Here is a 27,555-nt window from a genome sequence, read left to right on the forward strand (position 1 = left end):
TTAAGGGAGCACTACCTCAACCTACATGCTTCACTCACAAAGCTTCAACAAAAGGAAAAATTCAAAGAACTTAATGAAGAAGGCATTGGTGTATTTAACACAATATGTTGAAATGAAGCAAAGCTTGTTTATTGATATCTCCGATAAGTTACAAATATGTACATATACATGAATAAAAATAAACAAACAAGAGGGAGCCTTCACAAAGGTTGCTCAGGAGAAGTCTCAGCAGTCGGTAGAGCCCTAGAAAGAGGAGGCACCAGAGGGTGATTATTAGGAGCCTCAGTATTAGGTAGAACCCCAGAAGGATGAGGCACCGAAGGTTGATCATTTGGAGCTTCATTACGCAGTACAGCCCTAGAAGACGAAGGCAATAAATGTCTTTGGAACAAACCCACAAACCTCTAATGATCAAGTAAAATCTGACCATCAGATTCCTGCAGCTGGTCGAGCTTCCTCTTCATGTTTGTAACATAGTTATATGCGAGCCTGTGCAACTGTTTATTCTCATGCTTGAGCCCTCTGATATCCTGTTTAAAACTTATCACTTCAGCTGCCAATGATTCAACTTAGCGGGTTCGAACAAATAGACGTTGGACCATATTAGACACAGAACCTGCACACTGAACACTGAGAGCCAGAGAATCCTTAACAGCCAACTCATCAGACCGTTTGGAAAGTAGTCTGTTATCTTTAGGAGTGGGAAGGTTCCTGGCCACCACCGCAGCTGTCATATCATTCTTCATCACAGAGTCCCCAAAGGTAGGAGAACCAGTAGGGGATAAGAAGCATGGGCCCCATATGTTGTCTTGAGAAGGCATGGCTGCCTTTTCACCAAAGTTCAAGTCAAAACGACGGTCGGATGGGCCAGACATTCTCAGAAATGATGACGGAGAAATGAGGTGCAATAAATCTCTGAAGTAAGGGGAAAATTCCTACAAGCAATAACTCTCTGAATGTACTCCTTGCACACAATTGGTGCCCTTATAAAATAAAGGGCAATAGGGTCGTTGATTCAAAATCAAATAGGCACCACTCTCCGGATTTTGAAGAGGCACCATTTTCCACACGTAACATCAGCTCATTGGGTACCACATATAACTTTGCCAAAGATCTCTGACAAAGTTTAGACACATAAATTTTGAAGGTCCAACTACCCTACTATTACCCACAAGAGTAAAGGAACAACACCACTGCTTGATAACTAGAAAGTCCCAATGTGTGTCAACCTCCGTGCTCTGTGGCAAGGCAGACTGGCAAAAATGCCCAACCTTTACTCATATTCGAGAAAACACTCCCAACAAGATTGCTTGCTCAAAAATCGAAGAGGAACCACTCTCCAAATCTCGAGAGCCAGACTCTCAACATGATTACTTTCTCAAAAATCGAAGAGACACTGCTCTCCAAATCTCAAAAGTCAGACTCCCAACATGATTGCTTTCTCAAAAATTGAAGAGACACCATTCTCTGAATCTCGAGAGCTAGATCCCCGACAGGATTTCTTGTTCGAAAACCAAAGAGGCACCACTCTCCGAACTTCGAAAGCCAGATTTCCTTGGATAAAGCTTGTCTGCAATCTTCACACGCAACATCAGCTTTCCAGATACCACAGACCATTTTTTCAAAGCGCTCTGACAAAGTTAAAACATGTGAAGCTTGCAGCTCCCACTACATTGCTATGACCAAGAAGGGTAAAGGAATAGCATTATTACTTGCTCAAAAATCGAAGAGGCACCGCCCTCTGAATCTCGAAAGCCAGACTCCCAACATGATTACTTTCTCAAAAATCGAAGAGGCACCGCTCTCCGAATCTCAAGAGCCAGACTCCTAACAGGATTGCTTTCTCAAAAATCGAAGAGGCATCGTTCTCCGAATCTTGAGAGCCAGATCTCCGACAGGATTGCTTGTTCGAAAATCAAAGAGGCATCGCTTTCTGAACTTCGAGAGCCAGATTTCCTTGGATAAAGCTTGTTTGCAATCTTCACACGTAACATCAGCTTTCCTGATACCACATACCCCTTTTTTAAAGTGCTCTGACAAAGTTAAAACACGTGAAATTTGCAGCTCCCACTACATTGCTACAACAAAAAAGGGTAAAGGAATAGCATTACTACTTGTTGTTATGGAGACTCCTATATATGTCGACCTCCATCCTCCACGGATAGGCAGACCTGCAAAAATGCTCAACCCTTCCTCATATCTGAGAGGGCATTCCCAACGAAGCCTCTCGAAATACTCAGTTTTCTTCCCCCCTCAATAATACCTATGCAAACCAGCCACACCAAAGCAAGAGTATCTCATATCATAAGGGTCAAAAGCAAGAGTATCCCATATCATGCTTTTTCCCTGTCTTTTCCTTTGCCCTTGTTCTTACCTGCAAGGCAAGGAGAAAGAGAGCAATCAGTCAGCACTTGGAATCAAGCTTCCAGTCAAGAACTGACTGCCTGGAACCCCTTGCCTGATTACTTACCTGGCATTGCTCTCGAGTACTCATCTTCAACATCTTATGCTTCTAGAAAAGATACCACATATGCCTGAGGAACATATAGGGCCAGTAAGAAGGATACAAGGAAGCAAGTGGAGACAAGCGCAACAGAACACGTGCCGATTCATCTATTACTTCGTCAACAGCAAAAGTATCTCATATCATCAAGGTCGAACGCACTCTTGATTTGATGGACTTGTTTTGACCCTCAAATTCTTGAGTCGGCCTTATACTCTGGAGGAAACCAGAAAACCCTTCAGCCCAGTTCAAGAATACGTCTGTGGAAAGTTACTTCTTCAAAAGAAAAAGTATCTCATATCATCTCTTCTCCATTTGCTTATCCTTATCCTTGTTGCTGTTTACGACACAAAAAGAAGGAGAACAATCAACCGGAAGCCGAAGTCGAACCTCTGATCTAGGTTGCTTGCTTGGAAGTCTGATTGCTTACCTTGTCTGTTACCTCTTTCGGCAAATCTCCTAGCTCGGCGACTTGGGGGACTCCTACTATAGGGTTTTGTATTGCACTTGACCAAGCCCGAAACTACAAGTAAGCTTCAAGTGAAATTGATACATTACCTTGTGCATCTTCATCGGTTAAAGATACCACCCCTGGATGGAGGAAAAGTACTTCTAAAGAAGATGTCACATCTACGTATGAGACAGATAAGGCAAGTGAAAATGATACCACACTTCGGTACTTAGAAGTTTCGTGATTACTCAATGGCTTGGATCTTGCAAGTCCCCAACCGAGGAGCTTCCCTCACTCGGGAACTTAGGGGAGCACTGTTTGTACCATACTTGACCAATCCCGAAACTACTGAGCACCGATCAACGTTATACCGTCAAGGACCCAGAAGAGTTTCCCTCCAACTAGGAGGCCAATCACAGCGTGACACATGTCGACATCAGAAGCCAATCATAACGTGACACGTGTCAACATCAGAAGCCAATTACAACACAACACGTGTCAATGTCAGAATGAAACTAGAAACTCTCTTCTATAAATAAAGATCATTCTCTCATAATATTTCCTAATGTCATTTGTACTAAATCATTCACTAGTACTCACTAAAGGAGAGCTTGAACCTATGTACTTGTGTAAACCCTTCACAATTAATGAGAACTCCTCTACTCCGTGGACGTAGCCAATCTGGGTGAACCACGTACATCTTGTGTTTGCTTCCCTGTCCCTATCCATTTACTTATTTATCCACACTAGTGACCAGAGCAATCTAGCGAAGGTCACAAACTTAACACTTTCTGTTGTACCAAAGTCCTCGCTGATTTTGTTCATCAACAAAACTTATTTATTTATAGGGTTGAATAGATTGTGGAATTGTTGATCCTAAAAACTACCAAGCCTACGTGGCGCACATGCTAAGTAATTAATAAGCTAACTACATCATTCGGTTGTGTGCGGGGCGTGCCAACTCGTCGGTCAGGGAGTAAAATGTGTTGGTGTGGCGTTGATCGCATTGCTGACTTCTTGATCTTGCGACTGTGGCCGAGGAAGGAACACACTGAAGATGTGTTGGCGGAAAAAGAAAATAAAAATCTCAAGGTGTTTGAGAGGTTTGCGCAAGGCAATTTGTGTGTTGAATTGGACAGGGTTTGAATGTTGCACCCTCTCTTCTATTTATAGTAGCAAACCTCTCCCTGGCTGAGCTAGACTTATACTTGGACTAAAACTCCTCATCCTAATCTGATTAGTTTTTGGCGAATCTTAAACCCACTAGGACTTTGAACCGAGTTCTCAAACAAACTAGATTCATTTCCTAAACCTCAGCACCTTTAGCCTTGAAACTCCTTGTTGCACTAGGTCTCGACTACCTCATCGTTATCCAAACCAACCCTCCTTGCAGCAGGACTCGGCTAACCCATAACCCATAACCCATAACAAGATAAGACCAATGCTACTAGGTCAAGAACATTTCTAAGCTCGGCCCAAAATAACATTTTGGGACCAAACAGGAACATAGGGATATTTTAGTTCAACCAAACCGGCCAATCTGAATTTTAATGGCCGATTTAGTTTGGTTTTGAGCAAAGAAAATGTTAAATGATTTAAGCACCAAATTGAACTATAATAAATTTTTTATTTTTTGTCAAAGAACGATAATGAATTTGTCTGGTTAAGATTTTGAGCTCCTGTGAACTAATTGATATTGAATTTGATTGCCACTACATATTGATAATTAAATATTATAAAACCTTCTAGCAACAAAAAGTCTTTCCTAACCAATCAAAATTGGTTTAAAAGGTATCTTACCTAAAATTAATTGCACTCTTACGTCAGCAAAAGATAAATAATTGTACGGAATGCCAATTATCTTTCAGATTAGTATATCTTTAATTGTGTGAAATTTTATTTGAACCCATATTATCTTTTTCTACATTCAACTTATTTTCTATACCTATATTATTTTTAATTAAATACTTAATATCTCTTTAAATCCAAATTTACTACCTAAACTAATCTCACAAACCCAATTCAAAATGTAAATTTATCTTTACACCCCTTTAGAAAATAAAATCTCAAATTGAATAATTTGGTGAAGCTTCTACTTGTTTATGGGAATTATTAAAGCTTTTTGGAGTTTGACTTCTGTGGGCAAGTTGAATAATTTGGTGAAGTTCGAACTTGTTTATGAATCTTCTATATATACTAATAATAATTTCTTTTTTAGTTTCCCCTTCAGATTGTATAGCTTGAATTTGACAAACTATTGTGTTTGTTGAGAAGACTAGATGCACGGCAATGGCAAAAAAGTTAAAACAAACTTCAAATTAATTAAAAATATATCCAGAAAGAGTATTAGAGTTTTTTTGTCGAATTTGAAAGAATATTAGGTTAAAAGGGTGAAAATTCTTCAGCCTCCATCCTCATCAACTCAATGCCATTGCTACTCCTCTGTATACTTCTCCATATGTAGAAACGTGGAATTATAATATTTGCCAAAAATGCATGAAAGAGATGAGGCAAGTAGCATATGCCTAAAGCTTCGAGGAAACCAAATTGGCAGAGGAAACCAAACTGCATGAAAGGATGAGAAAACATGAAATTATAAGATTTGCCTAAACCTTTGAGGAAACCAAATTGGTAGTGTGGAGGTTTTGCCACCATATACATTGCGAAACTCAAAAACCCATCTTCTCCACTCTAAAAAAAGTTTTTTTTTTTTTCTTTCTATGAGAGCTTTTAGGGTTTTAACCGGAATGAAGGTAGGATAAACATTGTATGATGGTAGGGTTTAATTTCTGGGAGTGGGTTTATTGATAAATATTAGTTTTATTGTTAATTATATTTGTACTTGATGGTAATTATGCAATAGGAAAAAAAAAATTCACATTTAAAGTTTAAGTTGGGTGTAGAGAGAAGTTATATGGATCCAAATAAAATTTTTCTTAATTACACATGGCATACAAAACCTGATTCAAGAAAGAACATAATTATCTGGAACAAATCGATTGATTTCAAAGACTATATGGACTATATGATATCGACATTATATCAATACCAGTGTTATAAGGGACTATTTGCTAATTGCTACGGTATAGCGTTATTTGAGAACATCGTTACCGTAAGTGAATACTTGAGAGCATTTCCCAAATCAATTTGATATCAAAAATACTATTCTTACTATTTATTTGTATCATCTTTTTAATAAAAATGAAACCCCGACAGACCCTACCTCTATTAAAAAGATGATACCCTATAGGTGTTTCGTTTTTCACAATCGGTCATTTTTTCATGAGACCTCATGACCCTTTTAGACAAGAATTGGAAACTCGTGACCCTTTTTGACGCTAACTTCGAACCCTCAATGGTGTAAGTATTTATTTATTTTTTTTTTTGAACAAGCAATGGGGTGAGAAAATAAGCTTAACCTCACAATGAACTGACAATAATGTAGTTCGAATTCATCTTTGACAAGAATCGAACCTAAGATCTTTCACTTAAAGGGAAGAACAAAGGAAAAAGAACAGAGGAAACACTACAGAGGGAAATGCGGTCAACAAGGTCCCAAAAGGGGAAAAGAAGGTGAAAATAAATATGTATATCATGACAACTATTTATTGTGAATTGGAACTGCAAAGCAAATTTATTGTGATAAATAAAAACAAATGACGGGGCAACGAAAATAAAAATTACAACCTTATTGTCCCAGGGATCTGTACAACAAATCAAATAAGCGTATAACATGCATACACGTTACAATGATATAAGCCGGTGTAAGATTGGAAGAAATCTTGCCTCAAATTGACTCTCTCCGAAGAATAAGGCAAACAATCTTCCCGCTTACAACATTTTGCTGCAATAAAGGTCAAATTCAGAAGGTCACGACATCGTATCAAATGATGCGTATATTACATGTGGGAGCTTCATTTGGATACTTGTATGTGCAAAACATTAGGCATCGTTCGGTGCCTTGGATTGAATTGGAATTGGATTGGGTAGCTCGTAAACTCTTAAGATATATTGATTACTGAAGGTTATTGGTGAATGGTATTTACATTTTTAGGGGATTAGACATGACGGAAACTTATCCCTTACAATCCCGCCAATTTGGGAGGGAGTGGAAGGGATGAGTTTCCGTAAGAAGTAATCCATTTTCAACCTTCAATTTGGCCACAATTTGTTCATTTCTTCCTTCAACGTACCTTGAATCTAGTGGGGGTTGTGACGGTTGTCCAATCCACTTCAATCCTAGACACCAGATGAGCCCTAGTTTTGAGCAATCAGACATGTATACTATATTCTCATTAGATCTACTGATGCAATGAACTCACCTCTTCAGAACTTTCAGAAACTCAGTCATCATAAGTGCTCAGAGCAGCAACAACTGAACCGGTTGTGGCGAGAGTTGATTGCACATCGGGATGATCTTTCCAGGATGTTGTTGCCTTCAGACATGGATATAGCCAAGTCTTCATCGAATAAACAAACGAGTCTGGATCAGAGTTCAGAATGGCTTCCCAATCTACCTGTAAACCTTGTGGGATATTTCCTATGAACTCCATATTAGCAGCAAGAAATAATCCGAGCATAACAACAAACCCCACAGCAGCAGAGCCTCTTGAAAGAGGCATAAAATTGTACCTGAGACAATTACGTATGGATGTACTCTTTATTTAGAACTATATAATTTCGGAAAGACACACATGCCATATGTATGCATCAAGGTCGAATGATATACCAGTAATATGTCATCCTTAAGATCGCATCTCTCACTTTTTCAACCACGGTGAATTCATTAGATCCATAATTTTCACCGCAATAAGTGTTGCATATAGCCTGCGAATATATAGTCGAGACATGAACATTAGCTATTCATTCAGCCAAACAATTTGAAATAAATAAAGAAAAACACCATCAAGGATTGCACCAACAAGGATTGTTGATACACCGAGTGAAGGGCAAACAACAATATAAACAAATATTTTAGCATCTGTAGCTATAAAATTCTGCTCGTTGGCACCAGCCTAAAGCTCCAGTCTATCCAAGAGATTCACTCATGAAAGAAAATGTGGGATTGCATCTTAAGGTTCTGCTTAAGCAGGATATATGGTGGCTACTCAGGTACATAGTTCTGTTTATATATTAATTTATGTAGTGTTAGGAGATTCACTCATGAAAGAAAATGTGGGATTGCATCTTAAGGTTCTGCTTAAGCAGGATATATGGTGGCTACTCAGGTACATAGTTCTGTTTATATATTAATTTATGTAGTGTTAGCAGTCTGGAATGAAAAAAGTATATCATCAGGAATGCGGGATTACTAGGATTATGAGTCTTGCATAATCCAAGAAGTAATAACTCTGGGAAGGTATCAGTTTTGAGCAATATGAAAAATGAGTGTTCACAAAGTTTGCAGAAGTGAGAGAAGTATAACACTTCAAAGCACATTTTGTTTCATGAGTCAGGCTACGTTACAGGTTGGATGTACGATTAGCTAGATCAAATTCAGATGTACTCTATGCAAGATCTTGTATGAGCATTTCACTGGCCAACGCAATGCTCCGGAGATGCTATACATACAAAACTAGGGGTAGGGGATGGTAAGACGCACTTCTCATGTCTCACATTGTGATATCTGTTCTTCCCATACAAATGTATTGCTCGTATCAAGGATACAGGGAAACAACTTAAGGGATTTAGCATGTTAGATTACCCATATCTATTAAACAAAAGAAGGGACAGAAATACAGTTAAACTTATTGGCTCGCATAGAAGGGTGTAGGGTAGGGTAACATACTTCCCATGCCTTCGCCATTTCTGCATCAAATTCATCCCACCTTGAAGGCGTACAAGGTGTTCTGATTGCAAATTCATATTTGTTCTCCCCCCTGGAATAGACATTTGATACATCCAGAAATTGAAAAACGAAAATAAGTAAATAAGGTGGAAAAAATAAAAGAGAAAGTTGCAAGCCAAGGAGCAAAAGACTACATTTTTACTAGGGTAATCCTCGTTCCTTCAAGTTGCCTCCTGAAATAAGTAGCCAGTCAGAAATTAGGCGTGACATGGAATTAAAATGTAAGGACATCAATTTTAACAATATGTAATCTTACCCCTCAAAGGCAGTACTATCGCACCAAGTAGACAACCAGAAGTCCTCACCGACCACTCTGTATAAGTCAGCGCAAGATTTTGCTTGCATAATCTGCATGGATATAACTATACTAGTGAACAACTATTTACATATGAAAGAAATTATTCTTAAATGAGGGTTAAACATGAAAAAGAAAAGCAAACAGAAATTACGTATTAAAAGTGACAATATTATATATGAATTTGATAAGAGTAGTCTTCAAGTCATAACATAAGATTTTTAAGAGTATAAATATAACATTGGTGAACTCACATCTTGCAATTTCCCATCCCTGGATAAATCAATAAGGTTATCGACCTTACTATACACATAAGATCTTTCCTTCATAATAGCCTTGGCGACATTTAATGTTCTGCCACATTGACAAGTGATGAGCAATCAAGGAAAGGCAATTGTTTGAACAGTTCAATACTAAATGGTACCATTATAGACCTTCACCTTTCAAAATTTGGGAAGTAGCGAACAACTTTTGCTTGGCCTAGGATCAATGGTGTATGAGACCCAAATCCAGCATTAAACTCTTCGCTGAGTTGTGTAGAAATCCAGGTTCACATTAGAAGACAACATAGAAGAATATTTGACCATCTTATTTAATCATTAAAATGGAAATCAGATGGAATACCTTAGCTTGTTAATCCACACAACAGGATCGCATGGCTCAGAAATCTGCCGCCATTTGACAGCTATCGAATAAACCTCATGCCATGACATCATTGACCGTGCAGATGAATTAGCTTCTGTAATTCCATATGAGGTTGAGGTCTCTGAAGAGCTACTCGTACTACAACCAGCACCACCTCTATTCTGGCTGGGCAAATTAACTCTTTCCCTTCTCCGGCCTCGCTTACCAGACTTTGAGATGCTTTTATTATTAGAATATTTCCATTCCGCTTGGAAGGAACGCCATGCTTTTGAAACCTTTTGAGCAACCTCAATAGCAGCCAATCCTGCCATACGATGCTGGTAGACATAGAATATGAGAAACTTAATAAAATTATTGGTTGGTTAATTCAAAGACTTCATGGCATGGAAAACTAGACAAACAATGAAATACATTAAATTCTATGCATGCAGAGTTGAATGCTCAAAATGAGTCAACGGAAGAATGCCAAAAGCTATGACGTAATAATAACAATCTGAACGAAAAAAAAAAAAAAGTAACAAAAAAAACAATGCGGAAAAAGCTTACCTGTTTTCTTCTTAAAAAAAATATGGAAAATGCAGAATTTAAGTTTAACTTGTCTACACCAACACAATAGGTCAAAATTAACAGATTTTACAGTCAAGTACAGATATTAGCTCCTTCTTTAAAACTTGTTTGGAACAGAAAAGTTAATTCTTGTCTTTAAATTGGTTCAGTACAAAAGTAAAGTCTCAAATTACCCAACAAAAGCATGAGCACTTTCATTCATCAATTTTTGTTTGGGACAATGAGGCGGATAAACGGACCACGTAAAAGATGCTTCAGTTAATAGTGGAACCGTTCTTGATGTGCACCTCTGGTGAAATGTTTTGCAAATCTTTCAACTGAGCAATTTATTAACAGATGATATGCCATTTTCATCTTAAGTATGAGATAGGTGAAAGATTATGGGGCTTGAATGCATTGCAACATCTGCAGCTTCAATTGAATCTAACTGATCCAGATTGTTGAATTTTAGTGGGAAAAATAGAGGTGCAACTATTCCTCAGGCAATACATTTACTTAAAATGATAAAAAGTTGAAACTAGAGAAAATGGAAAAACAGGAAACAAATACAATTAAGAAGCCACAATAATTGTAGACAAACTTCAAAGTTATCCAAATCACCTGACGTCGATTCGGTAAGAAGCCAGGACTATCATATTGGATTTTCCTTCCAATTGAATCCGCAGCTTGCAGAAGAGCAGCCTTCTGCTTTGTAACTGAAAATTCTTGCTTTCGAACCTTGCCCTTCTTCAAAGATTCACGCAGGGGAGGTTGTCGATAGACCTTTTCGCATACATTCTTGGGGTGCAATCTCTTGCACCAGTACTCCTGAATATTTGATATTGAACACACAATAAACATAACGTAGGAGAATTTGGAGAAATTGGTTAATGTTCCATTTGCATGTTGATTTGTAAGAGGCTGTGTTTAACCCTCTATTTCGGAAAACATGGTTGCATTTTATAGCTAAAAGAAATAGAAGTTGTTTTTAGGTCCTCTTTGAAAGCCATGACTATTAAAGTGTGTTTGGATGAGGGACTTTAAAGTTCCAAGAAACTTAAGGCTAAATGGTTAAAAATCAGGACAAGAAGACTACCAATGCACTATTCAAGCACTATCAAGCTTCTTCTAGCACATCACAAAGAGACTAAACAAAGAACTTCCAAATGACACCTAGAAAGGTGTGTCCTTTCAAAATTCAAAGTTTTCTTAAATGTATTGCACCTAGTTATTTTCTTCCTCTTATCTAATTGTTGCAGTGCATCCTACCAAATATAGCCCAAGATCCATGTTACTTTAAAGTCCCTAATCCAAACGTGCCATTAAAGTCACAGTTAGAGTTCCCTTTTTGAAGTAATAATTTAATAACTTTAGCATGGTTATATTTAGCCTCTTTGAAGTGGAAAATATTACATCTTGAAAGTTTCAAATTTCAGCTTCAATTTCACAATTTGTCAGCTAAAAGAGATAAGGGAATAGCTTCCTGTGTAAATTTTATATTTCTCAGATGTCATTTTATACTTGATGCCTTTTGTGTAATTATTTACAATATGTCAATATGCATTTATTCAGGTATAACTGTGCCAAACAATGTAAAGTTTCTGATTTGAGAGGCATGCACTTGCTGAATGATATGTGATGCAATATTATCACAACGAACCGAGAATCAAGATCGAATATAAATTCTCAAGAGAGAATACCTTGAAAAGTGAATCAATATCTCCATCAATATCAAACCAGTAAAATTCACTGTTGATTTTTGATGCTGTGTATAGAGCAATCTCTTTCTGAAAACAAAACAAAATAACAAAGTTAAGCGTTTTAACATATAAGCAATGACTAGTTTGAGTTCAAATCAGGACATTGTCATTCATCAGTTCCCCTTGTGTGATGTCCTTGTGATTTGTCATGCATAAGTTTTCACTCATGAAAGGGATACTAATGTTTCATTCAATATGTTTGACAAAATCAAATAAAATGCGGGATGGAGCAAAGTGTCAAAGGTTTATTAAAGACATATGCTAGAACATGGAACTGCACACCAAGAGTTAGGCATATTACTCCGGATAAATTAAACCTGATAAAAAGCAAGGCATTGCAACACAAACTTCTCCATAGAGTCTAGCTCCAAATCAAGCACAGCATCGTAGTCCTTGACCTGTGATCAATATATAACTGAAATATGAAAAATATGTAGCTGATATTCCAAACCCAACCAACCAAAAAAATAACTTCTAATACCGCATGTCCATATTCTCCAAGGGCATGGTAGCAGGATGCCCGCAAATACAAGCACTCAATATTGGCACCCTCAATGCTCAACCCAGTTGACAAATCCTTAATAGCCTTGCTGCAGGATAGAATTCAGCAATAAATTACAGACTATTTCAAAAATAGCACCATGCTGCATTTCACTAACATGATACCACAAATTCAGTCAGGCATCTCCAAGCGACATTAGCAACTTTTTCATCTATCAATATCGTCAAATGTCATCATCCTTAATATAATACTAACTACACCCAATATGTATGGAGACTAGAAAACCAAGAGTATAGCACCCCACCACAAAAAAATAAAAAAATAAAAAATAATAAAAATCAATAAAGGCTATTGTGCTTGTGGACTATTGTAGTGCCTAATTGGATTGTTGTATCACAAAAAAAAAAAAAAAATATCGTTCTTGCAACTGAGGATCACAAATTACTAAATCTATATATGATCAGTGCTTAAGTGGATTGTTGTATCACAAAAAACATATCATCCTTGCAATTGATGATCACAAATTACTAAATCTAAATATGATAAAAAAACAAAGGTAATATCCAAAAATCATTTATTCTTCAGAAGATCATGCAAACATGTTAGGAGTAATATGGTTAATGGTTACATCAGTCAACCACTGAATCCAAATATATGATTTGGTAGAACGCACCTGTGTTCTCCCATCCCATGAAGCAGGAGTCCACGCAAATGATATGCTTTGGCAAACCTTTCAGATTTAGACAAAAAAACAAAGAAAAAAAAAAAAATATATATATATATATATCTCCAATGTTAACACCAAGCACCTGAAGATCATCATAAACATTACAAACATGGATGGCTTAGTTCAGACAGAAAATGCTCACCTTCCATCAATTTGTAGAGCTTTCTGCAGACATTCCAAAGCCTTGGTTGGGTTTGCCATATCTTGATAGAACTGGAATAACCGACATGACAGAAGAACAATATTCGTTATAAGTTCTAACTGTTTGATATGTATCAACCAAAATGGCAAGTCCTATTGACTCTATGAGTAATTAGGAGTGAACTAATAAACTGCTACAAAGCATCAGTTATGAACCTATTCTTTAGATTCTAGTTTACTATGAGTACTATGTCGTCATAGAAAAATTGTCCCATATTGATTCCATGAGATTCTGCTTTTCACTATGAATGATGCCATTGGAATTGAGGATAACCAATGAAATGAACTAGGCACAAAGCTTTCTCAAACCTTGATGGAAATGCATTTGGCCTTGGTAAACAAAGAAATTTCTCATGGATACCTGGGTTAGCTGCACCCATGCCTCAAGAAAATTCTGATCCAGCTGAATTGCTTTCAAATGTGCCTCCTCAGCTTTTTTATATTCACCGATAGAAGACAATGCCAAACCCTAGGGAAGCCAATTACAATTTAGTCAAGACTAAATAGTACAAGATATATTCCAGGGTAAACAGCGTGAACAATCACTAGACAACAGAATCAACAGGAAACTGAATCTTGGAAGACTCACCAAATATGTGTAAGCAGATGTATTATCCTTGTCAAGTTTCACGCATGCAGATAGATCTTCAATGGCAGTGTAGAAGTCCTTGAACTTGAAGTTGGCAATTCCTGCAAAAATTACAATGCTACTGTCATTATCTGTCTATAAAAAAATTCGTTCTTTTTGGCTACTAATAAAAATACAGTGAATAGATTTCCCAATATGTGCAGTTCTAATGGCTATTGTGTCATAGTATTGAGGTTATCATGCAATAGTCTCTATCACTTGCATATAAATTATCATTTAATATAACTGAAGACCTCACAATCTTCAATATCAAGCTTGTCAGTTATTAGACTATCAATGTCTCTAGAAAATTGTTTGCCTGCATCATTCTTAACATCTTAACAGCACTTAATGCATCAAAAAAGACAAAACGAAATACTGAAATTCCTGTAATACAATATCATTTTGTTCATATAAAAGATGAAGGCATTATATTAGAGCATTTGAAACTGAGTCCTAAGATATGATGATTAATGAAAAGATATGGGGGTTTGAGCTAGTTACCCCTTTCGTGCAAAATGTCAGCTGAATTTGGTTCAAACTCTAATGCCTTGGACAAATCTTCAATGGCCTGGAATATGAGGGAACAGTACATGAAATATGCATGGCAGTTCTTGTCATAACAAAAAACTAGATATTTTTCTATTATTTTACCAATAATTAAGTCAAAGGAACAGTGTACGACCACGACCAAAATTTTCATTAGTTAAATTCAAAGACGATATGGTTACATGGAAAGACTAAGGTAGCATAAACACCTCAACAAATTCTCCCATGGCAGCTCGTGCTTGCCCTCTCCGTTTCCATGCCTCACAAGCTGATGGATTTGATTCCATGGCCTGAACAACATAATCAGATCAACTACTTGCATGTGAAGCCAAACTATTTTTATTCTTCTGTCAGATATTACTTAGTCAAATACCTTTGTAAAATCAGCTATCGCAGCCTCAAGTTCCCGTTGGAAAGCATAGGCTGTCCCTCTCCCTATTAGTGCCTCTGGATAGTTAGGATCCTCCTTCAATATCTGTGCATATAATTATACAAAAATGCAAATGCTCATAAAACTTGCTAATTGGCCCATAAAACAATGACCCTCTAGCCCTGTTGTTCCCTATCCGCACACCAAAAAAGAAGAAGGGAAAAGAATACAAATGGAAGTCAAAGAAAAGCAAGGAAAAGTATAGATGGGCAGGCAAACTGAAATTGCCAGAAAATGTTTAGGATGACTCGCATGGAGTGAAGCTTTACCTGGTCAAATATTGATATGGCATGAGCATACTTCCCTTCATTAACCTGTAAAAGAGTTACACTATATGTTACACAGAATATAAGGTTTAAACCACTGGAACCTCAACATAAACAATAACTGTGCTCAAACAGAAAAACCGTTACCAAATAAAGCATTATAACATACCTCTGCTATACCCCTTGATAGTCGAAAATCCACACTTATTGACTTGGTCTTTGAAAGTCTAGCAACGGAGAACTTTTTATTTTTCTTGGACTCCTCGCCAATTTCATGACGTATATCAGATTTACTACTTAGTTTAGGGGGTGTGGGAGGAGTTTCTATTAAATCACTTGACTTGCTACAAATCATAGGTAATTTACTGCATGTATCACTTAAGTCTTTGCATGATTCAGAACTTAATTTATCATGACTATCATGATTCCCATTCATTTGGCTATCAAACTTCTTACTCCCTCCGGCTTTATCACCAATTCCCTTCAATGCAACAAAATTACCATTAGACTTTCTATGGACCTCTGAGGTAACCGTTGATTCACTGCATAACTCTGATTCACCACTTAATTTATTGTCATTCTTATAAGTTTCACTAGATTTCCCATTAACATGCAGTCTTGCTTCGGATGCAAGGTTAGATGATGTTGAGTCTTTTGCTTGGTTTTCATATCCATTACTTTTGTCCTTCTTTGCAATTGTTAAAAGCTCTTCCAGTTCTAGCAACTGCTTCAAATCTGTAGACTGACGGAAGGCATGTTCATAGCCTTGCTCCCAAACCAAAAGAGCATCCTCTTTCCTTCCCAAAGCAGAAAATGCACGACCTAGACAACAAAAACCAATTCTAAGATCACAAAATGCCTGAGACCCAAGAGTACTTCATGTCGAATAAAAAAAAGCATCAACTAAGTGCACACTGTGAGTGCACAATTATGCATGTAAAGAGCCATATGATTCTAACATAATGGAATTTTAGGTCAATTATAAATGTGCTGTTTCGGAGAGAGCATGAGTGTGTACATACAAATACATACATACATACATACATACATATATATATACAATACTTTCTGTTAAATGTATTTTCGTATACAATGATATACATATATAAATAATTCAATACTTTCTATTAAATGTATTTTCGTATACAATGACGGGGAGTAAGCTCCTAATTATTTGAATAACTAACTATAAAAATACATAAAATTCAAGTTCCAATTTCCGACAGAACATTCATTAAAGCATTTTGAAGTAACTTTTAGATTAACAAAAAAAAAAAATTCTATATACAAGGACCGCTACAATCAACACCGCAAGTCATCTAAACAATGCAATTGTGATTCCTTAATATCATGCTTACAAATTCTATGAACTTTTCACTCTGCATCAACTAACCACTCACTTAATCCCATATTCCATACACCTAAAATTCAAATTAAGACTACATAAAATCCATCCGGAATCTCTAATTACGAGTAACTAAACAGTTGCACAGTTAAGCTATAATCATCAGCTAATTACTCTAATAATCCTAAGTTAAAAAAAAACGATATAAACATTCCAAGTCAAATAAGAGCTCGAATTCGAGGAAAATGATCGGAGGAAAACCTTTGAGGATGTAAGCTTGAAGAAGCGCGGAATCCAGCTGAAGCGCCCTATCGCAGTCCTTAATCACGTGCTTGTGGAGCTCCAATTGGCTGTAACAGAAAGCTCTGTTGCTGCAATACACCAACATTCACAGCCACACAAAATCGATCAGAACACAATTCGATTAACAAATTGAAGATCAGTAGAAATCGAACGAGCGAGTGAGAGAGATATGGAGAGAGCGGCGGACCAGATATCTTGGATGGAAGAGGACTGGGAGAGGAGGGAGTCGAGGACTCGGATGGCCTTGGACCAGTCACGTGAGCTGCAGAGCTTGGCGAGCTCCGCCCTCTCGGCGATGGCGGCCGTCATTTCTGAGTCGCCGGAGTGAGGGATCGGGATGGCGCGGGGTCTGTGAAAGTCTCGAGTTTTCTCGCTTGTGTGTGTCTGTGCCGTGTGTTCCTTTCTTCGCTTCAACGGCTCCAGCAAGAGGAGGGGTTAAAGAGGAATAGGGGTAAAATTGGGAATATGGAAAAAGTAAAAGTTGAAAACTGCGAAGGGGGGAGGAAAGAGAGGAATGGCTGTGGATGGGAGTGTGTGCCTACACGTGCGGGTCGCACGTGTTTCAAGATTTGACATGATCGGTTGTGGTTTGGCACTTTGTTTGACATTTTGTACGGTATCGACCCGGTAAAGTTGCGAACCCACAAACCTTGTTCATGTTGGATGGGCCTGATTTAATTTGGGTTCGTATGTACTTTGGACTGTTTTTCTCAGGCCCATTTTAGTTATCACAAGAAAATACAACAGATTTATATTAAAATTTACCGAACGATATGATGCAACTTTTTACTAAACACTTACCATTTATACTCCAAAACTTATTATTTTCGAAGTACATCAAAAGCAGTTTATGAAAAAACTACTACAATACTAAACTGGCCTTCAGAACTTTTATGCGATCGTTTGCTAAGGTTAGGTTGGAATATACCTTTACTCGATGACTTATGCTCTAATTGTAAAATAGGAGAATGACTTGCATCAAACATGTTTATTGTCACCTGACGCTCCAGTCCAATAATACAATATTATGTGTAAGTTTTCTTACAGGAAATTGCATTATTTTTTTTCCTTAAAAGGATTACAATTGGTGGCAAATCACGGTGATCCACCCCTTCCGGGGGCCGAGAAGACTCACAAGGGCATTTCAGCTTCCCCCTGGCCACAAGCCTGGTTTCCACACCAGCAGCGGGTTTCACACCCAAGACCTCCAATTTTTAGTTTGAAGGAAACTTCGTAATCCGTCATTTATCATTGAGCCACCAGCTCGTGGTTAAGAAATTGCATTATTAGATCGAGACATGTCATGTGTGACAGTAAACATGTAATTTTGTTCCCAAAATATGCATGTTTTGACTACAATGAATGTGGACATCCACAGATCAGCAAAGGAATGACAACATGCTATATACCATGCATGGCTCCTTGGGAACAAGCTTTCATACTTCCATGGTACAAAGTGGGAGATGTGGAACATTAACTTCCATTCCTTGTTATGACGTTGTCCATGTGTCCGATCGCATCACAAATTATCCACATAACTTAGAAGTCGAACCAACAGCCAACAAAGACAATGATTTTTGGAGATGCGTAGAAGCACAATTTACATGTAACAAATTCACTGACGATGAAAGTACATGTTCAATAATAAAGCTTGTATAATAAAGCTTGTATGTTTTGATCCAAAAAACGTTACATTATGTCATTATCGAATATGTCATTATCGAATCAAAACACCAAGTCGCACTCCACCCGAAGACCTAAACCCAAATTAACAACCCACCTACATAATCAGTTGACTTTAATTATGCCAATTACGCTTTGAAAAGTTATTACAATTACACGGCTATGTCATATCTGATGTGCCTGAGCAGCACCGGATTCACAATCTCCGGCGAGCTCAGTTGCGGAAGATGACCGTCTGACGACATGACCTCGACGATCGACTGGCCGCCAAGATTCTGGTGCAAATACTCGGACACAACCACAGGGACAGCAAGGTCTTTTACACTCTGTAATATGTGACATGGCACCGTGATCAACCCAAGCATTTGTCTCAGGTCGCTTTGGAATATGGTTTGTGCCACGCTAAGGGCAATGTCCGGCCGCATGTTGAATACGGTCCGGCTGAACTCCTGGACCGCCACCGAGTCCATGTCGCCGCCCACCGCCAGCGGCGCAAATCCGGAGCACCATGCCTTGTAGTTGGACCGGATCGCCTCGAATAGTTGCTCCAACTCTTCTTGCTCGAATCCTCCGTAGTAGTCCACGTCGTTGAGATACCTATAAAAATGTTTCATTTTAATTAGTTGAATTGTTAATTGTGTTTAGAAAGTGTAATTAAATAACATAACAATGATTGAGAAAGATTGGATTGGAGAGCCAATATACTAATCAAAAGGTAGTTGTGGGACTTCAGCTTAATTGTATAACTATTAAATTAATTAATCAATTATTTGAACAGACATGAACTAGTTTAACAAAAACAAATATATATCACATAAGAAGGTAAAATTGGAGAAATTAGTTAATAATTGATGGATCCTCTCGAACAAAGTTTCGAACAAATCAGTCTCCACTTTGTTGGACAAAGTGGGGAGAGGTCGAACTTCAAAACTCTCCAAATCACAAAAATAAAAAACTAATATCTTATTGGCAAAGGTAAATTTAGGATGATTAAGTAATTGGGTTTGTGGGACTTGAGCTGAATTCTATAATAATTGACTTCGTTTAGTTCCTAATTAATTGGATTAATTAGACGACGATATTTACCTAGGGGAGGCGGCGATCATGACGAGCTTGGTGAAGAGGTCCGGTCGGGTGATGGCGGCTATGGCTCCGATCATGCCTGAGACGGAGTGGCCGACGAATATGCATGACCCGACGCGGAGCTCCTCGAGAATGGCGAGGAGGTCGTAGGCGTAGCCTTCGAGGGTGGAGTAGCGCTCGAAGTCGAAGTATTCAGGGTTGGTGGTTCCAGCGCCCATGTTGTCGTACATAATGACGCGGTAGTCGTCGACGAGGTGGGGGACGAGGTGCTTCCAGACCGACTGATCGGTGCCGAAGCCGTGGGCCAGGACTAGGACTTGCTGACCCGACCCTAAGACGCGCACGTTGTGAGCTTCTTCCACTATTCCCATTGCGGCTCTCTGTCTCTTCTTCCGCTTTCTGTTGCTTGATTGTTGGTTAGTTTGGCTGACAGGTCCCAACTGGCACCACATATAAGAACCCTGGTGATAAGATCAGTGGGGGGAGTACTAATCAGCTACTGCTGGTGTACTGGAGCTTTCTGTGTGTTCTATTGACTGTTTTCACCCGAGTCTTTTGACAAAACTCCTAAGCTATTGGGCAATCCAATCCCCCAACCCCCAAAAATGGTTCATCCCTTCCTAATAGCCTGGGCTCCAGGGGAGCTCGACACAGCCCCCAGTCCCTAATCGCCTGGCCTGTGACTAGGTGGAGTATCGTTAAGCCGACGTCACGGTAACGTCAAGCTGACATCACGGTGGCATCAACCATGATTTTGATTATTTTGCCCCAAGCGTGTGCAATTCACTGCAAGTAAGGGCGCCTCCCTCGACAGGATTTCAAGGGTGGGCCCACATGCAGGTGCACTAAGTGGCTCCGAATTAGGGGCTAAGTGGCTCTTCCTCAACAATTGGATTTTCAACGGCTATATTTTTGGGCCCAACGGCTAGACGACTTAAACACTCTGGACCATTGGATTTTATTTTATTTTTGTAATCCAATGGTCCAGATTAATTAAGTTAATAAAATTATAACAAATTATTAAAAAATTCAAACAAAAAAAATTATTTGGTGTGTTTTTGTAAGTTTATGTGTTAAAATATACCCACAAAGTACTTCCGGATAATAACATGTCGCGTTCTGAGATTAGTTAAAAATTCTATCTGAAATTAAAAATAAAATTATTTTTTAGTATGTTTCTTTGCTATTCTTTTACCTTTCTTGGTCAGAGCGATGTAGTGGGAGCTGCAAGCTTTACGTGCTCAATTTTGGCAGAGAACTTTGGCAAAGTTATCTGTGGTACCCATGAGCTAGTGTTGCGTGTGGGAAGTGGGTGATTGAACAATAAGATTCATGTGTTTTCTACTTCCTCAGAAGTCTTCGACAGAATGCCCATAATTTCCGCAAAGCTGAGTGTGCGTGTGACAGGTGCTGACAAGGCTGGAAAAGTAGGTGCCTCTTCGATTTCTGAGATCGGCCCTCGTGGTCTCTGAGGAGCCCAGCTTTTGAGAAAGCGAGCGCCTCTTCGATTTCTGAGATCGGCCTTCGTGGTCTTTGAGCAGCCTAATTTTTGAGAAAGCAAACGCCTCTTCGATTTCTGAGATCAACCCTCGTGGTCTCTAAGCAGCCCAGCTTTTGAGAAAGCAAACGCCTCTTCGATTTCTGAGCAGGCGCCTCTTCGATTTCTGAAGATCCGTCGAGTGCAGATTTTTATAGGGGCTGGCATTAAGTTCCAAAGCACACTTGAATCTCCACCAGTAGAAGCTCCATTCTTGCACTTCTAAGATCTTGATTTGTCCAACCTCTTCTCTCTTCAACACCTTTGAAAATGTCTGGCCCCTCCGACCGTCGTTTTGACTTGAACCTTGTTGAAGAGGCAGCCCCGCCTTCTCCAGACAACATATGGCGCCCATCATTCGTCTCCCCTACTGGTCCTCTTACCGTTGGGGATTCCGTGATGAAGAATGATATGACCGCTGCGGTATTGGCCATGAACCTTCTCACTCCCAAAGATAACAGACTACTTTCCAAACGGTCTGATGAGTTAGCTGTTAAGGATTCGCTGGCTCTCAGTGTTCAGTGTGCAGGTTCTGTGTCTAATATGGCCCAACGCCTATTTGCTCGAACCCGCCAAGTTGAATCATTGGCGGCTGAGGTGATGAGTCTCAAACAGGAGATTAGAGGGCTCAAGCATGAGAATAAACAGTTGCACCGGCTCGCACATGACTATGCTACAAACATGAAGAGGAAGCTTGACCAGATGAAGGAAACTGATGGTCAGGTTTTACTTGATCATCAGAGATTTGTGGGTTTGTTCCAAAGGCATTTATTGCCTTCGTCTTCTGGGGCTGTACCGCGTAATGAAGCTCCAAATAATCAACCTCTGATGCCTCCTCCTTCTAGGGTTCTGTCCAGTACTGAGGTTCCGAATGATCCCCCTCCGGTGCCTTCTCTTTCTGGGGCTCTACCGACTGCTGAGACTTCTCCTAAGCAACCCTTGTGAAGGCTCCCTCTTGTTTGTTTATTTTGACTCATGTATATGTACACATTTGTAGCTTATCGGGGATATCAATAAATAAGTTTTCCTTCATTTCAACGTATTGTGTTAAATACACCAAAACCTTCTTCGCTAAGTTCTTTGAATTTTCTTTTGTTGAAGCTTGTATGTTGAAGCTTTCTGAGTGGAGCATGTAGGTTGGGGTAGTGTTCCTTTAATTTCCCGAGTGAGGAAAACTTCTCGATTGGAGACTTGGAAAATCCAAGTCACTGAGTGGGATCGGCTATATGAATCTTAGAACGCCATTGTGCTCGGTCCTGTGTCATGTCCTTCGTTAGATCCAAGTACTCTAAGTCTTTTCTTAGAGTCTCTTCCAAAGTTTTCCTAGGTCTTCCTCTACCCCTTCGGCCCTGAACCTCTGTCCCATAGTCGCATCTTCTAATCGGAGCGTCAGTAGGCCTTCGTTGCACATGTCCAAACCACCGTAACCGATTTTCTCTCATCTTGCCTTCAATTTCGGCTACTCCTACTTTACCCCGGATATCCTCATTCTTAATCTTATCCTTTCTCGTGTGCCCACACATCCAACGAAGCATCCTCATCTCCGCTACACCCATTTTGTGTATGTGTTGATGCTTCACCGCCCAACATTCTGTGCCATACAGCATCGTTGGCCTTATTGCCGTCCTATAAAATTTTCCCTTGAGCTTCAGTGGCATACGGCGGTCACACAACACGCCGGATGCACTCTTCCACTTCATCCATCCAGCTTGTATTCTATGGTTGAGATCTCCATCTAATTCTCCGTTCTTTTGCAAGATAGATCCTAGGTAACGAAAACGGTCGCTCTTTGGTATTTCTTGATCTCCGATCCTCACCCCTACCTCGTTTTGGCCTCCATTTGCACTGAACTTGCACTCCATATATTCTGTCTTTGATCGGCTTAGGCGAAGACCTTTAGATTCCAACACTTCTCTCCAAAGGTTAAGCTTTGCATTTACCCCTTCCTGAGTTTCATCTATCAACACTATATCGTCTGCGAAAAGCATACACCAAGGAATATCATCTTGAATATGTCCTGTTAACTCATCCATTACCAACGCAAAAAGGTAAGGACTTACGGATGAGCCTTGATGTAATCCTACAGTTATGGGAAAGCTTTCGGTTTGTCCTTCATGAGTTCTTACGGCAGTCTTTGCTCCTTCATACATATCCTTTATAGCTTGGATATATGCTACTCGTACTCCTTTCTTCTCTAAAATCCTCCAAAGAATGTCTCTTGGGACCCTATCATACGCTTTTTCCAAATCTATAAAGACCATGTGTAAATCCTTTTTCCCATCTCTATATCTTTCCATCAATCTTCGTAAGAGATAGATTGCCTCCATGGTTGAGCGCCCTGGCATGAACCCAAATTGGTTGTCCGAAACCCGTGTCTCTTGCCTCAATCTATGCTCAATGACTCTCTCCCAGAGCTTCATTGTATGACTCATTAGCTTAATACCCCTATAGTTCATGCAATTTTGTACGTCACCCTTATTCTTGTAGATAGGCACCAAAGTGCTCGTTCGCCACTCATTTGGCATCTTCTTCGTTTTCAAAATCCTATTGAAAAGGTCAGTGAGCCATGTTATACCTGTCTCTCCCAAAACTTTCCACACTTCGATTGGTATATCGTCTGGGCCTACTGCTTTTCTATGCTTCATCTTCTTCAAAGCTACAACCACTTATTCCTTCCGGATTCTACGATAAAAAGAGTAGTTTCTACACTCTTCTGAGTTACTCAACTCCCCTAAAGAAGCACTCCTTTCATGTCCTTCATTGAAAAGATTATGAAAATAACCTTTCCATCTGTCTTTAACCGCGTTCTCTGTAGCAAGAACCTTTCCATCCTCATCCTTGATGCACCTCACTTGGTTTAGGTCCTTTGTCTTCTTTTCCCTTGCTCTAGCTAATTTATAGATATCCAACTCTCCTTCTTTGGTATCTAGTCGCTTATACATATCGTCATAAGCCGCTAACTTAGCTTCTCTCACAGCTTTCTTCGCTTCTTGCTTCGCTTTTCTATACCTTTCACCATTTTCATCGGTCCTATCCTTGTATAAGGCTTTACAACATTCCTTCTTAGCCTTCACCTTTGTTTGTACCTCCTCATTCCACCACCAAGATTCCTTTTGGTGTGGGGCAAAACCTTTGGACTCTCCTAATACCTCTTTTGCTACTTTTCGAATACAACTAGCCATGGAATCCCACATTTGGCTAGCTTCCCTCTCTCTATCCCACACACACTGGGTGATTACTTTCTCTTTGAAAATGACTTGTTTTTCTTCTTTTAGATTCCACCATCTAGTCCTTGGGCACTTCCAAGTTTTGTTCTTTTGTCTCACTCTTTTGATATGTACATCCATCACCAACAAGCGATGTTGATTAGCCACGCTCTCTCCTGGTATAACTTTGCAATCCTTACAAGTTATACGATCTCCTTTCCTCATTAGGAGAAAATCTATTTGTGTTTTTGACGACCCACTCTTGTAGGTGATCACATGTTCTTCTCTCTTCTTAAAGAAGGTGTTGGCTAAGAAGAGATCATATGCCATTGCAAAATCCAAGATAGCTTCCCCATCCTCGTTTCTCTCCCCAAAACCATGGCCACCATGGAAACCTCCATAGTTGCCTGTCTCCCTGCCCACGTGTCCATTTAAATCTCCTCCTATAAATAACTTCTCCGTCTGAGCAATTCCTTGCACCAAGTCTCCAAGGTCTTCCCAAAATTTCTCCTTCGAACTCTTATCCAACCCTACTTGAGGTGCGTACGGAGTCTATATTAATCAAAAAGGTAAAATTCGAAGATTTACTTATTCAACTAGATGGATGGATCCACGTTGAGCATACATGTACTAATTTAACAAAAAATTTCTCACATAAAAAACAAACGAAAAAGGTGAAATTGTAGAAAATTAGTGACAATTGACTTAATTAGGTAATCAAATTGATGGATTTGCTCGAATAAATTTTGAACGGCCTCAGTCTCTACTTTGTTGGAAGTGGCCGAGCTTTAAACTCTCCAAATCACAAAAATTAAACTTATATCTTATTGGAGAGGTAAATTTGGGATTGTGGGACTGAGTTGAATTTCAGAATATAATAATTGACTTTGATTAGTTCCTAATTAAATGGAGTAATTAGACGACGATGTAGGTTTACCTAGGGGAGGCGGCGATCATGATTAGCTTGGTGAAGAGGTCGGGTCGGGTGACTGCGGCGATGGCGCCGACCATGGCGGAGGAGGAATGGCCGACGAAGATGCATGACTTGACGTGGAGCTCCTCAAGAATGGCGAGAAGGTCGTAGGTGTAGCCTTCGAGGGTGGAGTAGCGCTCGAAGTCGAAGTATTCAGGGTTGGTGGTTCCGGCGCCCATGTTGTCGTACATAATGACGCGGTTGTCGTCGACGAGGTGGGGGACGAGGTATTTCCAGATGGACTGATCGGTGCCAATGCCGTGGGCCAGGACTAGGACTTGCTGACCCGACCCTACGACCCCCACGTTGTAAGCTTCTTCCACTATTCCCATTGCGCCTCTCTCTTTCTTCTTGCTCCCTCTGTTACTTGTTGGTTTGGTTGACAAGTAATAACTGGCACTACATATATAAGAATCCTGGTGATATGATCAGGGGGGTACTGATCAGTTACTGTTGGTGTACTGGAGCTTTCTGTATTTTATGGAGTTATATACACAAGACCATCGATTTAGGACAAATATAAGAACGCTAGTTGTAGCCTAGGAGAATTGACATGAAACAAGGACGTTAACGTGGTGGCGTTTTAATCTTTTCTTGTGACGTAAGTTAAAAACACTTGAATTTATGGCATTTTAATCTGTTCATACTTGAATTTCTTCATGGCTATAAAAAAATTTGATGCCCTTCTCTCGTTGAGAAGACCGATGCTTTTGTTTTTTTTTTTATAACCATTTTTTTACCAAAAATTCAAATGTAAAAAAAATTAAAACACATAACACCATGTTATAAGGTTGACAAACAACGAATTTAGTGTTCCCAATTCATATTAGTCTACCTTCTGCCAAAGTCATACCTTTTTTTATTGACCATCGTAGACTCATACTTGAGGATAGAGTTTGAGAGTCAAAATCTTAGGTTCGTCTTTCTTAAATGAAAAAACAAATTGATTAATATGTTGAAATAAAAATGTGGTTGAAGGCATGAAGATGGTGAGCTTAATTGATTAATAGGCAGCTGTATCACTTAAATATCGATTTATGACCATTTTAGTTGTATAACTAAGTTAAGCTACGAGACTAGTCATAACTAGATATTGGATTATCAAACTCACTATAAATATGTGTTGTACTTGCACTCGAGTTAGACCCGAGACCTCATCTAATAAAGTAAAGAACAACAACCGCTAAATTCAAAGATGGTTTGGTGCCGATATACATATTGATTAGGCTTGTTTAGACTAAGTTTTGGTGAGTTTGATTCTTTTATCGAAGAATCATGCACCATATAATCCTTACAACATATTGTTCCAATAGTATGAGATGTGAGCTATATATATTAATTGTGAGCTATACCTTTTTTTAGTCATTCTCTTGTTGGTCAATTATTGTATATTGAACTAAACAATTTAAGTTTTGCTCTCTCCAAAAAGCTATCCCTCTTTCAACCAAACCCTAGCCGTCAACCCCTTCGCTGCTAGCTTCTGGCTATGGTTGGGGGCTGGCGGCATCGTCTCCCCTCCCTTTCCTAGCTCTTCCTCCCTTCCTCTTCCCCCTTCTTCCCCATCTTAACCATCCTCCACCCCTTGCCATTCTCGTTTCTTCCAATCTCCTCATTCCAACCCCTCATTCCCGACCTTTCCCTTCCTTCTCTCCTATCCCTTGCTTCTCTCCCACCATTTTGGGTGTATATATCCATGGATCTATGCCCTATACCTTGACCTGGGCCATGCCCTTTCAAAATTTTCTTTGATTTGGCACTTGATTTCCTAGTGTGGGGTTTAGATTTGTGCTACAGGTGGGTAGGATCCCCTCTCGTCAACTCGGTACCATGGTGGTGTCACCCTTCTCGACGGCTTCGATGCTCTTAGCTCTAGAGGATCGGCTTGGCTTGGGAGCTTGGCATGTATGTCTTATTGCGGCTCAGCTCGACTTGTGCGTGGACGCTGGCCTCCCACTGTTTGAAATTTATAAGTGGCCTTGGCATGAGTGCCTCATTCCCCTTGTTATGAGTTGTACATCAGATCCCTTCTCGGTGTAGTATAGTTCCTCTCGCCTTTATGCACCGCAATGGCTAT

General features: G+C 39.3%; 3 protein-coding genes across 5 annotated transcripts; all 3 read right to left on the reverse strand.

Moving 5' to 3' along the window:
* Positions 1–6,523: 6,523 nt before the first annotated feature.
* Positions 6,524–17,475, reverse strand: LOC103403765 (suppressor of RPS4-RLD 1-like). Of its 3 annotated transcripts, XR_011577566.1 has the most exons (25): positions 17,187–17,464; positions 16,958–17,067; positions 15,521–16,173; positions 15,355–15,399; positions 15,029–15,130; positions 14,865–14,945; positions 14,611–14,677; positions 14,068–14,168; positions 13,840–13,947; positions 13,420–13,490; positions 13,224–13,280; positions 12,530–12,638; positions 12,366–12,446; positions 11,989–12,075; positions 10,910–11,116; positions 9,722–10,059; positions 9,538–9,624; positions 9,352–9,451; positions 9,059–9,150; positions 8,937–8,975; positions 8,743–8,833; positions 7,684–7,781; positions 7,277–7,586; positions 7,148–7,193; positions 6,524–6,798 (listed from the first exon to the last, which is right to left on the reverse strand). XR_011577566.1 is itself a non-coding variant. In XM_008342598.4 (24 exons), the coding sequence occupies exons 1-23, from the start codon at positions 17,306–17,308 to the stop codon at positions 7,298–7,300; spliced, it is 3,135 nt and encodes a 1,044-aa protein (XP_008340820.3). In that variant the 5' UTR covers positions 17,309–17,475; the 3' UTR covers positions 6,524–6,798; positions 7,277–7,297. The 3 variants fall into 3 exon arrangements, 1 of the variants encoding a protein (XP_008340820.3); XR_011577565.1 differs by having other exon boundaries at positions 7,148–7,586; XM_008342598.4 differs by lacking the exon at positions 7,148–7,193 and having other exon boundaries at positions 17,187–17,475.
* A 1,161-nt stretch (positions 17,476–18,636) lies between these two features.
* Positions 18,637–20,360, reverse strand: LOC103403776 (probable esterase KAI2). The gene is made up of 2 exons (XM_008342611.4): positions 19,769–20,360; positions 18,637–19,279 (listed from the first exon to the last, which is right to left on the reverse strand). The coding sequence occupies exons 1-2, from the start codon at positions 20,215–20,217 to the stop codon at positions 18,835–18,837; spliced, it is 894 nt and encodes a 297-aa protein (XP_008340833.2). The 5' UTR covers positions 20,218–20,360; the 3' UTR covers positions 18,637–18,834.
* A 5,081-nt stretch (positions 20,361–25,441) lies between these two features.
* LOC103404211 (probable esterase KAI2) lies at positions 25,442–25,813 on the reverse strand. The gene has a single exon (XM_029098314.1). It carries the CDS (start codon positions 25,811–25,813, stop codon positions 25,442–25,444), a length of 372 nt encoding a protein of 123 aa, XP_028954147.1.
* Positions 25,814–27,555: the final 1,742 nt, after the last annotated feature.

Source organism: Malus domestica, chromosome 02 (genome assembly GCF_042453785.1).
Source record: "Malus domestica chromosome 02, GDT2T_hap1".
NCBI lineage: Eukaryota > Viridiplantae > Streptophyta > Magnoliopsida > Rosales > Rosaceae > Malus > Malus domestica.